This window comes from Aulonocara sp. 'chitande type north' Nkhata Bay, linkage group LG19 (genome assembly GCF_057382095.1).
Source record: "Aulonocara sp. 'chitande type north' Nkhata Bay isolate Kocher_YH1m ecotype deep benthic linkage group LG19, A_spYH_male_GT1.1, whole genome shotgun sequence".
Taxonomy (NCBI): Eukaryota; Metazoa; Chordata; class Actinopteri; order Cichliformes; family Cichlidae; genus Aulonocara; species Aulonocara sp. 'chitande type north' Nkhata Bay.
This window is the reverse complement of record NC_141362.1, coordinates 1296121-1312319: the sequence shown is the minus strand read 5'-3', so window position 1 is coordinate 1312319 and position 16199 is coordinate 1296121. Positions and strand designations below refer to the sequence as shown.

At 39.1% G+C, this 16199-nt stretch overlaps 2 protein-coding genes across 3 annotated transcripts in view; both read left to right on the top strand.

The window, feature by feature from the left end:
• The window catches only part of gabrr2a (gamma-aminobutyric acid type A receptor subunit rho2a), an 82261-nt gene extending 76679 nt beyond the window's left edge, over positions 1-5582 (top strand). The window contains exon 9 of the mRNA XM_086273709.1: positions 1854-5582. Coding sequence (XP_086129835.1) covers positions 1854-2189 — 336 coding nt within the window. The 3' untranslated portion in view covers positions 2190-5582. The remainder of the gene's footprint in view (positions 1-1853) is intronic.
• A 10001-nt stretch (positions 5583-15583) lies between these two features.
• The window catches only part of syne3 (spectrin repeat containing, nuclear envelope family member 3), a 54896-nt gene continuing 54280 nt past the window's right edge, over positions 15584-16199 (top strand). Inside the window, exon 1 of one of the 2 annotated variants that reach the window (XM_086274798.1) lies at positions 15584-15757. The gene's annotated coding sequence lies outside the window, so the exon portion shown is untranslated. The remainder of the gene's footprint in view (positions 15758-16199) is intronic. The other variant, XM_086274797.1, reaches the window with a different exon arrangement.

The following is a 16199-nucleotide window of genomic DNA, read 5'->3' as shown; positions in this document are numbered from 1 at the left end:
GCACTGTGTATAGTGCTGGCGAAGTGCTGCTGACGTCGACTGAGAAAATTGTCGCGCGGTGGAAGGAATACTTCGAGGACCTCCTTAATCCCTCTGACATGTCTTCCGAGGAGGAAGCAGAGTCTGGGGATGAGGGGAATGACCCGCCAATTTCCGGGGGCGAGGTCACTGAGGCAGTTAAACAACTCCTTGGTGGCAGAGCCCCTGGTGTGGATAAGGTCCACCCCGAGTTCCTGAAGGCTCTGGACGTTGTAGGGTTGTCCTGATTGACACGCCTCTACAATGTTGCGTGGAGATCAGGGGCAGTACCCCTGGACTGGCAGACGGGGGTGGTGGTCCCCATCTTTAAGAAGGGAGACCGGAGGGTGTGTTCCAACTACAGGGGAATCACACTCCTCAGCCTCCCTGGGAAAGTCTATGCCAGGGTGCTGGAAAGGAGAATTCGTCCACTAGTCAAACCTCAGATACAAAAGGAACAATGCAGTTTTCGCCCTGGTTGCAGAACACTGGACGAGCTCTTTATCCTCTCAAGGATACTTGAGGGCGCATGGGAGTTTGCCCAACCAGTCTACATGTGTTTTGTGGACTTGAAGAAGGCATTCAACCGTGTCTACGGGATGCTACGGGAGTATGGGGTGTCTGGCCCATTGCTACGGGCCATTCGATCCCTATACAACCTTTGAAAGAGCTTGGTTCGCATTGCCGGCAATAAGTCAGACTCATTCCCGGTGGGTGATGGGTTCCGCCAGGGCTGCCCTTTGTCACCGATTCTGTTCATAATTTTTATGGACAGGATTTCTAGGCGTAGCCAAGTGGCGGAAGGCTTTCACTTGGGTGGCCTCAGAATCTCATCTCTGCTTTTTGCAGATGATGTGGTTCTGTTGGTTTCATTGGGTGATGGCCTCCAGCTTGCACTGGAACGGTTTGCAGTCGAGTGTGAAGCAGCGCCGTGGTTCTCAGACGGAAAAGGGTGGAGTGCCCACTCCGGGTCGGGGATGAATTCCTGCCCCAAGTGGAGGAGTTCAAGTATCTCGGGGTCTTGTTCGCAAGTGATGGGAGAAGGGAGCCGAAGATCGACAGATGGATTGATGCTGCGGCTGCAGTGATGCGGACGCTGCACCGGTCCTTCATAGTGAAGAGAGAGCTGAGTGTAAAAGCGAAGGTCTCAATTTACCAGTCGATCTATGTCCGTACCCTCACCTATGGCCACGAGCTGTGGGTAATGACCGAAAGAACGAGATCGTGGATACAAGCGGCGGAAATGAGTTTCCTCCGAAGGGTGGCTGGCCTCTCCCTTAGAGATAGGGTGAGAAGTTCAGCCAACCGGGAGGGGCTCAGAGTAGAGCAGCTGCTGCTCCTCCACATCGAAAGGAGCCAGCTGAGGTGGTTCGGGCATCTGACAAGGATGCCTCCTGCAGACCCAGGACACGCTGGAGAGATTATATCTCTCGGCTGGCCTGGGAACGCCTTGGTGTTCTCCCGGATAAGTTAGAGGAGGTGGCTGGGGAGAGGGAGGTCTGGGCTTATCTGCTTAGGCTGCTGCCCCCGCGACCCAGCCCCAGATAAAGTGGAAGAAGATGGATGGATGGATGGATGGATGGATGGATGAATTTAAACAAATGGCACTGTGCTGTACTGAGAGCTTTTAAAGCAGAAGTTTGAACAACACAATCCTTTCTGATAACAGTAGCTGAAATGAATAAGATTGGCACATTTACAAGACAGCTATCATTCATGCAGTGATCTTCAAAAAATCTGTGTTCCAGCTGCTCTGTCCTGGAGCAAAGATGAACTGTTGATATGTGGTGATGTTGCATGCAATAATGACTTCAGTTGTATTTCTTCCCTGCCAGTCACTGCCCTGTACCTGTGGTATTTCCCAAACACGAACCATGACCATGTTGGATGGCACCTACAGTGAAGCTGACACCAATAGTTTGGCTGGCTACACTGAAGAGCCCATAGTACCTGAGGAAGTACAGGCAGACATGCACGAGGTTTCTGATAAACCTGATCATATGGTGGTACACCTGTCAGTGAGTAGTGAGTCCACAACAACGAAGAAGAAGAAGAGCCTTCGTGCCCTCAACATCATCCAGAACACGCATGCCATTGACAAATACTCCCGAATGATTTTCCCTGGTTCATACATCTTCTTTAATCTTATCTACTGGTCAGTATACTGCTAAACAACACTGTCAGTCAAGACTGAGGCCAGTGGGGACATTAGCATACACAGATAGTATGAATGCTACATCAGTGAGACAAGGGACTAATTCTGAGTGCTGTTGTGCTGCTAAATCATTATAATGAAGGACATGAGCAAAACATGTCTTAAATGTTTCCAATGTGACTATGGGATGTCAATCAGTTAAAAAAAACAAAAGATATAAATTCTGTTCCAAACCACTGATGCTAATTCTTGTCGTCTCTTTTAGCTTTGTCAGTTGTCAGCTGCTATTGAAAAGGTCTTTGTACAAATTACTGCTATTCCTGGTATGATGAAGAAACCGTATATTTTGTATTTTAATTGTATAGATAAAGATACAGTGTATAGTGTCTGTATTTATGCCGTGAGGTATTGATTGTTTATTTATATTTATTGTTTTGATTTTTAACAATCATAAAATGAAAGTCACAATGAGGTGCATTGTTAATCATGACTCAGTTATTTTCATATATATATGATAGATAAATAATGAACCCTGATCATATTTGTAAGACAGTTATTTCAGCTAAAATGATATTCTGACCTAAGATTGAGGAACACACATTAAGAGTTCTCCGAGGTTACTCTGTTAGTATGCGCATCATCTTAAAGGCGAATAAGTGCTTTTGCTTTAACATGGATACCTGCTTCTATTTTGCTGCTGTCAGTTTCAGCATTTTCATTATATGCTGTATAGAGTTCTAGAAACAAATGTGGGAACAGCTCAAATGTTTTTGTGAAGAATGGCTTCTAAAAATATGAAAGAAATTGATTAAATACAAAGTGAAGCTGATGAATGTCAATATAGTAACATTAGTGGAAAATAATACATAATCATAAAGTTTTCTCTGTAAAAGAAATCAAGAAACTCAGGATTCATGCCGTGGAAAACAATACTATGTATACCAAAGTTTCTTGTAATGTAACCATAACTGCAGAGATATTTCACTTACCTAGGACACTTGAACTAAAATTCAACGTACTAGTAACACATGACAAAGATCAAAGGTCTGTTAGTCAGTATTAGAAGTTGGGCTGATCATATAATGGCTAACTCAACAGTAACTCAGCTGTTAGCATCTTGCTGGTGATTGATCAACACAATCACATAAAAAAAAACAATCAATTCTCAAAAGACAGAGAAATATGTGGATATGCGTAGCAATGGGTTTGTTTCAATAATGTGAATAATTATTAGTCTGCATGGTTCAGAGCAAAGATTTGGTCTGCTGCTATTTTTAACACTTCTTTAGTCTGAAAGCCGCAGTCTGGCAGGACTTATTTACAATTTTTTACACTCTTTTAAATAAAATTAAAATGTAAAAAATATTTGGATGGAAACAGGCAAGTTCCAGAATTTTTCATGTGCACAGGCTGTGGTGGGAAGTTAAAAATACAAAGTGGTTGAAAATACAGCTAGTTCTAATGATTTTAAATGTTCAAACTCCTGCCTCCATACGTAAGGTTTAGAAGTAGTGCTGTCAGTGTTAATAAATGTTAATAACGAGATTAACGCTGACAGCACTATTTAGAAGACATGACTGCCTCATAAGAGTACATTAGCTGAATTGAAGCTCAAGTTTCAGCAACAAGGTAACTGAGCTAATAACATATGCTCTGGTTAATTTTTTTCCCACATTTTCCTTAAAACTCACCATTTCAGTGAGGTCAACAGACCAGTAGGTAGTAAACCTAATCACTGTGAGGCATATGAAGTGGTGTCCATTCTTAGCCAGTCATCATCACTGTTGAAAGGAAGGTGTGTTCAATTAGCACAGTGATGGATACTCATTCATCTAACAATATAGACCGGTAATGTTTCTATTATTTAGTATATTCTAGCCAAAAGTGATGGAATGGGAGAGGTTTAAATGGGCCCAGCTTCGGCTTTACAAGTTTCAGAAAACATAGCATCAAAAAGGTCATCATAAACCAGAAGTTTTTAGAAGACACCTCTGAAAAACATTGTTCTACAATTTAGATAAAAGGATAAAAATCAATTTTGGATGCCGATTACCTTCAGACCCTCAGATGACACTGAATTAAGAACAGGTATCATTCTATTGTGAACTGCATAGGCTCAGGAGCACCTCCAGAAATCATCTGTGAAGACAGTTTGATGGCTGTAGATTAAAACTCTGTTATACAAAGAAAAATTGACTTAAACAAAGTGGAAAACACTTCTGTAATAAGACAAACTAAAATTTGAAATTGTTTTTGGAAAACAGAATTGGGCACTTGCTCCTCTGGACTAAACAGGAGAGGGACCATCTGCCTTTCTATCAGGACTCAGTTTAAAGCCTCCATCTCTGATGGTATGGGGAGCAACTTATGTACCATCCAGAGTATGGCTTCAGGGAAGGGTTTGCATATTTCAGTAAAACCACATACTGCATCTCTTCCAGCAGCATGGCCTTGTACTAGAAGCATCTGGCCACCAACTGAAAAACATTTGGTGTGTCTTGAAATGAAAAACATGAGAAAAAAGACCCAGGACTGTTGAGCAGCTAGAATAATCTATCAGGCTACAATGGGGCAACAATATTTCTCTCCCAAAAGAGCAAGATCTCCTCAGTTCCCAGACGTTTATAGACTGTTACCAAAACACGAGCGTAGTGCACCTCAGGAGGTAGTGTAGGTCATCTGCTAATGGTGGTTCAGTCCCTGGCTGCTCAGTTGACATGCAAAGTATCATTGAGCCAGAAACCCTAAACTACTTTCTGATGCAATTATTGGAGTGTGACTGTTAGAAAGCACTTAGGTGTAGAAAAAAGGTGCTGGTGTGAATGAGATAAGTTGTACAAAGCACCTTGAGGATCTTTGGGTTCCCCAACACACACCACTGGACGCAAGTCTCTGGTTATGCTTGTCCAAAGGTGATACTAGACCAAACCCAGTTCGCTCAGTTTTATTAACTGTCAGAGCTACAGTGACTGCCAATCAAAGTCAGCACCAACCACACCTCAGTGCCAGCTTACCAAGTGTGCACATAAATAGAAGAACATAGCAAAATAGAAATGGCCTCCTCTGGTACTGCCCCTGAACCCTCCGTTCCACAAAGACTAGTCGTACTAAACATAGTCCCAACTATTATCGAATTTAAAATTAGCTATTTTTTTCTTCTTAAAAATTGTACATTTTCTACGTTTCAACATTTGATGTATTTTCTATGTTCTGTTGCGATTAAAAGATGGGTTTGTAACATTTTCAAATTGTTGCATTTTATTTAAAATTTACATTTAATACAGCATCTCAAATGTTTTCAGAACTGCTGTTATATTTAAAGTTGTGTTTAAAGCCACATGTGACTTGGGATTATGTTTTGTAAACTGCTGCAATTGCAATCAATACTATGGGTAAAAAAGGAAACTACCTACCTCTTCTGGTGTCATGTTTTCTAAAACATCATGTTTCTCAAGCATTGTCGTTTCTGTATGAAGATAACCACACATTTATGTATTTCTAGCCACCGGTTTTCTGGAACCACTTTCACTCAGCAGGGATTCAAGGTGTGTCTGACCAGTCTGCAGATTCAGATGTGAAACACTGATGCCCTGTACTTCTTCCTGCTGTGTTCACATGTTTCCTGACTTTTTATTTTGTTATGCAGTTCAACAAAGTGAAGTGTTAAAAAAAACACACAATTCTGCAGTGATTACGGGGTGTAAACGGACTCACGCGCAGACCAGGGATCCTTGCAAAGAAGACAGTGAATTTATTTACAAAAGACACCAGGTGATAATATGCACACGTGCAAGAGGGGGGAAGCGGGGAGGTCCAGGGCTCCAGGCAGAGGTGGGACCAAGTCATTGTTTTGCAAGTCTCAAGTCTTTATCCTCAAGTCTCAAGTAATGTCAGGCAAGTCAGAGTCGAGTCTCAAGTCACTGGTGTAAAAGTCCGAGTCAAGTCACAAGTCTGAAACTTTGAATTTCAAGTCCTTTCGAGTCTTTAAAAAAAAAAAAAAAAAAAAAAAAAAAGAAAAAATAATGTTGCAGTTATGCTAAATGTAAATATTAGACCATGTAATTTTAAAATCTGTGTTTTTCTCAACACATGACAAAATAGTGAACTTAGAAAATATACACAAATTGTGAAATTGCACCTCTATAAAATGCAGCTCAATTAAACCTAGCTCCAAGAATAATTTTCACCGACAGTTCTGAGATAAGCTGCATGTTATTCTTGGATGCGTTTGTAGGACCAGCTTTAAAATCGCATGACAAAAATATCATACACATTAAAAAAAAAAAAAAACTGCATCACCAACGTAGCCTGGACAACATTTGCTAGTTAGATGAAGTCAGCTATCTCATCTTAGCATATTTATATGCATATTTATAATCATACGCTTCTTGGAGTGAGTGCATACACTCATGAAGTTTAGTAACTTCCGGTCACTGCAACAAGCCCAGGTACAGTTTACTGACGGATGGGTGCAGGACCTTGAAATGCACCGTGTAGAACGAAAGACCATCGTACGTATCATAAGTTTACCAGTCTCACAAATCGTCGTCATAAATACACATTCCTTAACCGTTTATTAATAGGACCTTTGAGCTCAATGGTAATTAATTAGTAGTGGAAATAATTTCTGGTAGCATCACAGAAATGTAGCAGTGACAATAATACTGTATGCTGTAATCGTACTGGGCAATTAGTGATACAAAAAACCTGTTTTATCCTGTGAATAAAAGTATGTGTTTTTGTCAATGTACCATAATAACAGAAGCGAAACGCAATATTGTGTCAGGACAATTCACTATTTATGCACAATAAATAAAGGAGCATAGCGCGACAATTTCTGTTCAGCGCCAGACTTACTTGTAACCTATATCACCAATTATGTTAAGAAAAATGACGTATTAACTACTAAAAAACACTGACCTTCGTGTAAATGCTTGGAGCAGACTAACCTGTGAGCTGGAGGGTTCTGGGATGTTATATTTGATCTTTGAATGGCTGCAATCCAGGCCATCCGTCGCGTCTTTGTTACTTCGGAAACATGGCTCGAACAATTTCTCTTCAACGACGTAATCCGATAACAACCGATCTCTTTACCCGTCGGCTTCCTGTGGCTGTCATGCGACCGGCTATTGCAGTTAATAATACAACGGCTTCTTGACATTTTTGTGTTTCTTTTTATCGCTGTATAACTGATTTTAATTGAAAGCCTGCATGCGCTAGTACCGCTTGCCACGAGTTCCCAGAATCCTTTGCGGTTCTACCCGTGAATGACGTCACATTTTCAATCTCTATATAATATGCATGTTAAATTTTATATTTGGGGTAAAATATCAAGTCTTTTCAAGTAAACCGGTTCAAGTCCAATTCAAGTCCCAAGTCATTGGTGTAAAAGTCCAAGTCAAGTCACAAGTCTTAGAACATTTTTTCAAGTCAAGTCTAAAGTCATAAAATTAATGACTGGAGTCCAAGTCATGTGACTCGAGTCCACACCTCTGGCTCCAGGGTCCGTGAGGGATCGAACAGACTCCAAACGTTTCCAAATTTCTCTCCTCTCTCCACCACAAGGTCGTACACGCCACACACTCGCTCGCAGGCGGGTCCGGGAAAGATCTGTACACAGAAACTCCAGTTAGAAACAGACTGACAGAAAGCAACTCACAGATTCTAATTTTCTGACTGCAGGGGGACTGCCGCTGACAGCTCAACGATCCAGCGACGAGTAGCACAGTGCTGCCATCTTAAGTAGGGCTCGGGATTACGAAGATAGGCAGCAGGTGTGGAGATGGCAGGTGCGTGGGCCAGGGGCGGGAGCCCATAATGAGCACCAATGAGCATAATGAGCTGATCGTGCAAACAGTTCTTTTAGCCCGTTCTAATTTAATCACATCATGCCGAGATGATATTTGACAGTTGCTGGATTTTTCAAAGAATGTATGTATGTAAAGTACAAAGTTTGTTTGTTTGTTTGTTTGTTTTTTTTTTTGGGGGGGGGGGGGGGGGGTTATATTTAATAATACATTTATACGTCAAACAAATATACTGTGACAAATTTTTTCAAATCCACCAATTTTATCCTATGACAGCATCAGTAATTCAAAATTTAATTAAGTTGAGTGACAAATGACATGTCCACAGTAAAGCTTTATTCATATCGATCGTAACTGTATAGATATTTATGTTTTTATTTGGAAGCTGATCCTGTATCATTAATAAACATGAAGCCTGTGACTGAAATGCTCTGTACACATGAGTTGTTACTATTTTTTTGGATATATTAAACACATTAACTCACTAAATCCTCTCATGTAAAATTGCAGTAATCCATATTTTATGTTAGCTCTATAGAGCTTATTGTATTGAATGATATTTATGTCATAATGTATGTGCAAGTAAAAAAAGCATAATTCAAGCAAATAATTTCATGTCACAAATGCAAGCAATTGCCTAAGCTTGACTACTTTATCTATTCTGTAGCAATCTTTAGCATAATCTTTACTTATATACTTTACTTATATACTTATATACCATGCATTTTAATGAATTTAAAACATGATAAAGTAAACAAAAGACAGAACGCTTTTTCTTAAACAAGTGGAGAGCTCAATGTTTAGGAAAAATACAGTTTTTCTCTATTTAAATTAATGCCACTTTATAATTGCCTTGAAATTTAATAACATTATCAACAGTGTATCAAGAATATCATTTTTGATCTTTCCACACATACGTGTAAAAAAAACTCATGCGCAGTTTGGAATCAGACCTGTATGAGTCATACATTTCTTATCCTCTGGAGGGCGTCCACATGTCAACTAAACAAGAGGGGAATTTAAAAAGTGGCCATGTATTTGTTTGCACTCTTTTCCTCTCTTGTGTGTTGTGTTTTTCTACATGTACAGCACTTCTGTCTGCCCCCATGTTCCCGTATTTTAGAAAGATGTCATACTGCCTTAGAGATGTCTTTAAGATTTGAACCAAAATTAAAATGAGCAATCTTAAGAACACAAAATACTTGCTTTTAATGTAAACTTGAGATGTCCTTCTCAAAGTCATCAGAGTGCTCTTGAAACGTCCCATAAGAATAAGACAAGAGGGTGTGACATCACAGCAGAACACAAAGAGGATGAGCAGACTGTTTTTGCTAATGAAGCTTGTGTGTGCACCAAAATGTTGAAGATGTTCTGTCAGTCACTTCTGGTGAGTGCCGTGTACTTTGCTATGGTGTGCTCCATGAGCCGTACTCCATCATGGACAGTCCTGACCACCCTGCGAACAATCATAATCCTCTAATTCAGGTCTGCTCCTCCAAAGAAAGATACAGGAAATCTTTCATGCTATCGCAGTCTATAATGTGACCCAGTTCTGAAAGCCTTGGACTACTGTGTAAAATGTAATAACAGAGTGCAGTGATTTTCATGTTTTAAGAAATAAAAATAAAAAGTTATTCTTTGTAATCATAAATGTCACTTCAAGGTCAACCACTTCAAGTATTATTTTTTAGTTATTTGTTAGTTTTACCAGAGCAAGAAGTGGACCATACATTTGAAGACTTGCTGGTCTTTGTAACTGGAGCTGCCACCACTGGGGTTCCCAAAGTCCTGCAATAGTTTTATGACCAGGAACCAGGATTGCGCTGCATATTGTACGCTTACGACATGCAGCTTATGCCTCTATCTGCCAAGAGGTGTCGAGAATGAAGAACAATTTAAAGAACTTATTTACACTGCATTAAAAGGATCCCTCAGTTTTGGAAAGGCATGTGACTTCATGTGAAGTAATTGTGCACTGCTTTGAACAGCTGACTGTAAACCTGTGACTTTAAAGATTGCATGTTCTCAATACGCCTGGATTCACCCTGGCTTTCTGAGTTTTTCCGATGTATTTTAAAATATAGACCTTGAAAGTGTCTAAAGTGTACTCTTAGAAATTGTGCCTTCTCTGTATTTACTTATATTTATTGTTTAGTTTAGACAACAGTTGGTTAAGCAGGAGGCAAACAGTGCACAAAAATTTGTTTTCTTTGAGTGTTGACTGTGTTTTAATTTTGTACAAGCCTTTTGAATATAAACCTGTTAACATGAACAGAACTGTCGCTGGAATTATTCAAACATAAACCTAGCTGCATTGACTATAGTAAAAAATAACCAATAATTTATTTATTTTTTATTAATTCTGTCAAGGTCTGGGGGGCAGACCGTGGGGGATGTTGGAGAAAGGACCCAAACGCTGGACTTAATGAAATGAACAGTGGGTTTATTTACAGTGAGGTAAATGTACACCACACATTGAATCTCCAAAAGTGCTCCCTCGACTCCCGTGACGTGTCTTCTCCCAAGTGCTGGTATCCCGTGCTCTCTGCCCCTGTGCCTTCACACACCCCGTGTGTCTTGCAGTCCTGTGTTCCACTCTCCTGAGGAAAAAACACAGACACAGCCGTTATGGCACCAACTCCAGCAGGCATACACTGACCAGCACTACAAACACTGACATGGAGTCTAACTCAACGATCCTGCGCCGGAGGAAGCTCCATCGCTCTGTTAAGTAGCTCCCCCGACGATCCTGATCAGAAGCAGGTGTGTGGTAAGCTAGGCGTGACCAGCAGCTGGCAGGGCCACACCCATCAGGCCTGCAGGTGGCTGTCCTTCATCCTCCAGCCTCACACACATACACACACCAGCATTGAACACAAGAACGCAGTGCAGCAAACATACATCCAATACACTAATAACAATAAAGGTCCACACTGTTCACGAACCCCGAGTCCCCGGAACCGGGTCCGTGACAAATTCCAATCAAAAAATGAAAAAAGGCAAAGCAGAGACTGTGTGTGTTTCTTCATGTATGTGTTGGTAGGTGGGCATAGCACCAGGGTGTAGTTTAGCCTTGTACGGTTGGTCTTAAGTGTCAGAGGATGAATAATTTGACACAGGCATAGGGTAGCCATTATAAGTGTAAAAACTGTCTACAGGAGAACTAGGTTTTATTGTAGGCAGAATATTATGTAATGTAGGCTGGCACTACCTTTCTGCACAACAAATTAAATAGACTATGTTTGTGTTATTCAGATGTTGCATGAAAATGCTCGGTAGCTTTGTGCAGGAAAAACAGGTTCGCTTGCAGTAATGTGGTGAGCTCACAGTAAAGGCTTTGGTGTTCATGGTCAGTGATATATCAAGTGTAGCCGAGATTAATTTATTTATCTGAATAGTGTAGTATCCAGCAGCTGGATGTGTAGTGGTACACTAAAGTAAAGTGCTATACAAATACAGGCCATTTATACAGTTTCGAAGTGGGAGTCGCAAGGCTGATTCCAACCCGGTATCCAATAAGGGTCCAGGCTACGTCTGCAGAATGTCCGCAGTTTGAACACAAGCATTTCACTACATGTTGACTGAGATAGTTTTGAAACATCTTCCTACGTGTTGTTTTCAAATTCAGTTGTGTAAATCCATAAAGAGCAGCTCGTCCATTAAGAAAATCTACTGGAATTCACATTAGAAATGATCCTAGTTTTTAGTATTTCCCCCACGCAACAGCACAAAACAACAGATCTTAGGCTTCCCCCATCTTTTGAATCTTACTTTAACGCCTGACTGTTCTCATTTTTCTGTTTAGGTGTGGAGGCAAAGTCATCCTCAACCATGTAGGCAACAGAAAAATGAGATAATTTAAAATTCTCTCTTACTGCTTGTGTCCTGTATAATAGATTCAAGCAAAGAACATTCATTAGAATTAGAACTGAGATTTAAATAACATCAGTATTCTCATGTACTACGATTATATTAGTATATAATGAATATAGCAGAACGTCCAGTTACCTTTCCATAAAAAATATGGTAGAAATGTATTTTAAGGAGCCACGTTTTGCTTTCTTACTTTGAGTGCATTTCATAGCCATTACTTTTTCACTTTTATTGAAGTAAAGAAGTTGAATCAGTACCTCAAGTTTTACTGAATTTTTTTTAAACTTTCTTTTTATTGTTTTTCTTTAAACACTATACAACAAAACAAAACAACAAAACAACAACAACAACAAAAAGATAAATACAACAAGTAGGATAACAAACAAACAAACAAACAAACAAAAACATGTTGGATCTCTTTGTTTCTACAGTTTGATCATTTCTCATTATCAATGTGTTGGTCTTTATCCTGTTGGGTTTATGTGCTCAGTCCATTTCTCCCACTTTTTATGGTATTGATCTTCCTGAGTCCTTATTCTGTAGGTCAATTGTTCCATGGTTTGTATTTCATCTATAATTTTGATCCATTCGTCCTGTGATGGTGGGTCTATCTTGTTCCATTTTCTTGTAATTGCCTTTTTAAAGGCAGCAAGCATAATTTTCAATATGTATCTACCTTCTTTCATCACATTTACCGTAATGACACCAAAGTATATTAATGTACAAGTCTTAGATACAGCATAACCCAGAATTGTACCTATAACTAAATGAATATCTTCCCAAAATTTTGTAATCTTGGGACAGAACCAGAACACATGGGAATGATTCACATTTACCTCTCCACAGCCCCTCCAACACGGTTGTGGTAATGAGGTATGTTTGTTCGTAATTTTGGGTGTTATAAAAAATCTAATTACATTTTCCCAGCAGTGCAGTCTCCAGGCACGTGATGATGTTGTTGACTGCTGTATTTTCCAGGTTTGTGAACATTCCTCATCAGATATGTTCACTCCCAACTCTCTCTGCCACTTCAGTTTTACATATGTTGTTGTACACCCTCTTGCCTCCATTATATGCTCGTAAATTGTAGAGATTGTTCTAATTGTTTTTGCTTTGTAAACTTCAGTTATGGTTTTAATTATCGAATTTTTATCCAGATCTACACTATGTTTTACTTCTTTATTAAAAAAGTCCAGAATCTGTAAATATCTGTAGTGATCTTGATTACTTAGGTCATATTTTTGTTTAATCTCCTGGAAACTCATAAAATTCCCATTTTTAATTAGTGTACACATCGCTGTTAATCCAGTAGGAATCCACTGTTTAAATCTTTGTTCCACATAACCGGGTGTAAAACCCTCATCATAGGCTATCCATCGAACTAATCCAAGCTCTTTTTCTAGTTTGTATTTTCGTATCAGGTTAAACCATATTTTAAGCGTAAACTGAGTGACTGAATTCAGCTGTTTAATTACTCTCATTGTTTCTTTTCTGTCTCCTGTAAGGCTTTGAATTTCTCTTCCTTGTGCTGATTTTTCTAAATTCTTCCATTTGGCTTCATAATCATTGTCACACCAACAAATGATTTGTGCAGCATAAAAGTATGCCTCAAGATTTGGGAGTGCCAAACCCCCCTTATCCTTTCTTATCTGTAGTGTTTCAAATTTAATTCTTGGTCTATGACCATTCCATATAAACTTGGATATAATTTTGTCCCATAATCTAAATTGTTTTTCAGGTATATCAATGGGTAGTGACTGAAAAAAGTAGAGAAGTCGGGGTAAGACACATACTTTTATCGTCTCTATTCGAGCGCCAATATCTGATGGAAGAGTAGCCCACCTATCCAAATCTCTCTTAATTTCCTTATCTAAGTTAACGTAGTTAAGTTTATATAAGTCCTCAACGTTTTGTGATAAGGTTACCTCAAAATATTTCATTTTTGTTGCTCTCCAATTCAAATTATATTTTTGTTTTATGGTTTTGGATGGGAGATAGTTGAATGTTAAAATCTGAGTTTTATTCAAGTTATGCTTGTATCCTGAATAAAACCCAAATATGTCGAGTTGCTTAATTAATATGGGAATACATATGTCGGGATCCTCTAAAAAACAGATCACATCATCTGCAAAAAGTCCTATAATATGTTCCTCATCCCCCACCACTATTCCTTTAAGATTTCTATTTTGCCTAATTGCTTGTGCAAGGGGTTCTATAAAGATTGCAAACAAAGTAGGAGAGAGGCAGCAGCCCTGTCTGGTAGACCGCTCTAATTTTATACTCTCAGTTAAACTGCCGTTTATTCTTATCCTTGCAGTTGGGTTTTGATAAAGCGTTTTAATACATCTGATAGCTTTATCATTAAATCCAAATTTCTCAAGTACCTGATATAAAAAATTCCAATTTACGCTATCAAAAGCCTTTTCTGCATTGAGGCTTATAAAGACTGCACATTTTCCTTTTTGTTGAATATGATTGATAATATATAAAGTTCTCCTTATATTGTCTTGGGTTTGATGTCCCTTTATAAAGCCTGTCTGATCTTCATTGATAATATCTCTAATAAAATATTCATATCTTTTAGAAATAATTGAGGTATATATTTTATAGTCAACATTGAGTACTGATATAGGTCTATAATCTGAATAAATCTCACTTGATTTTTTTTGGGGGGATCACTGTTATAACCGCTTCTTTCCATGAAGGGGGCATTTCACCATGTTCGAGTGTATAATTGAATGATTTTTCGAGTAGTGGTATAAGCTGTTCTTTAAAAGTTTTATACCACTCGGAGGGTAAACCGTCACTGCCGGGAGATTTATTTGATTTTAATTTATTTATTGCTTTATCTATCTCTGTTTTTGTAATAGGAGAGGTCATAAGGTCATTTTGATTGTTCCCAATTGAGGGTAAATCCAGTTTCTCAAGAAAAGCTTTTATTTGATCAATGTCAGCGGAGAGAGGTTGACTGTATAACTTTCTATAGTAGTTCCTAAACTGATTTCCAATCTCTTTAGAGTCATAAATTATTTGATTAGTTTCTATATCCCTTATCTTATGAATTGTCCGATCTGTTTTTACTGAAATTTTTAACAGAAGTATCTGTATTTCTACTTAAGTCTGTAAGTTACCATGGTGATTTAGCCGGTTAAAACTTCGCGACACAGATAACTCGACACGCGCTAAGCCATTAATCTTGCTTCGTAGTTACACCCCTCCGGACTCAGCAGCTGCTCCGGGTTTGTTTAGTCCTCTGGTTCAATCTGTTGAGTTCAGGTTCTGGCGGAAACACTCTAGTAATACGACTAGAACTGAGAACGGTATGCAATTAACGGTCAGGAATACCATATTAGTGGAACCTGCAAATCTGCAGTCAACAAAAACCTGTATGCATGTTTTTCGTGAATGTGTCAAATAAAATTGTGATTTCACGATTACTGTTTCTATCTCTATTTGAGGAATAGGCAAAAATGTACTATCTTCCTTCTAAGCATGTCGAATGCTACAGGAATTTTCATACTTTTACTCGGTTTGTTTGAGATATTTCTCTGTGTAGTTTTGCATTTGTTTTTGTATTTCTTTTGACAAATCTAAAATCTTCTTTTTTCATCCCACTTTTCAGAAACCTTAGCAATATTATTTAACAGTATTTAATTCCTTTAGTGTTTTTTTGTTTGTTTGTTTTTATCTGCGTCTGAAGCACATTTCTGGGTTAGTTTGAAACATCAGGTCATTTGCAGTTTACATGGTGTCCTTGAAGGCAGCAAGGCAGGCTGCCTTGCTTGCCGTACACTCCAGCCCCCGAAGGCCAGGGTTACTTCCTGCCTTTTGTAACTTTGCTGTACACAACATAGAAGTACAGCGATCGCGGCGGTGGCTTCTCTCACTTGATGAACTCAAAGCTGTAAGTTTTTATTGTATTTTTTTTATGCCACATGATAGTAAATGCACCGTCGTGGAGATAGCCGAATCACAGAACTAGCTCTAGCTACAAACACGGATAACTCTCTGTATTGTACTTAGAGTTGCTCTCTGTTAAAATACTATGCAAGAAAGAGTTAGGTAGAACTGAAATGAACGCACATGGTTTAGTTGTGTGTATGTATGTATGTATGTATGTGCTTTTAACAGTAAACCAGTGGGGCACCGACCTTGAATTTTGCCTGATAGTTTAGCATACCATAGCATAGCATAAAAGTCGTTAAAAACGAGACTGTAGTTAGGTGTGGAAGTTGAACTATGTATGAATATTCACATGTGCCTTTGAATTCTAAATGAGCATGGGAACCTGGCTTAGCATGACAGATAATTTGTTTAATTGTACCGCCGTCAATTGTAGATGCGTG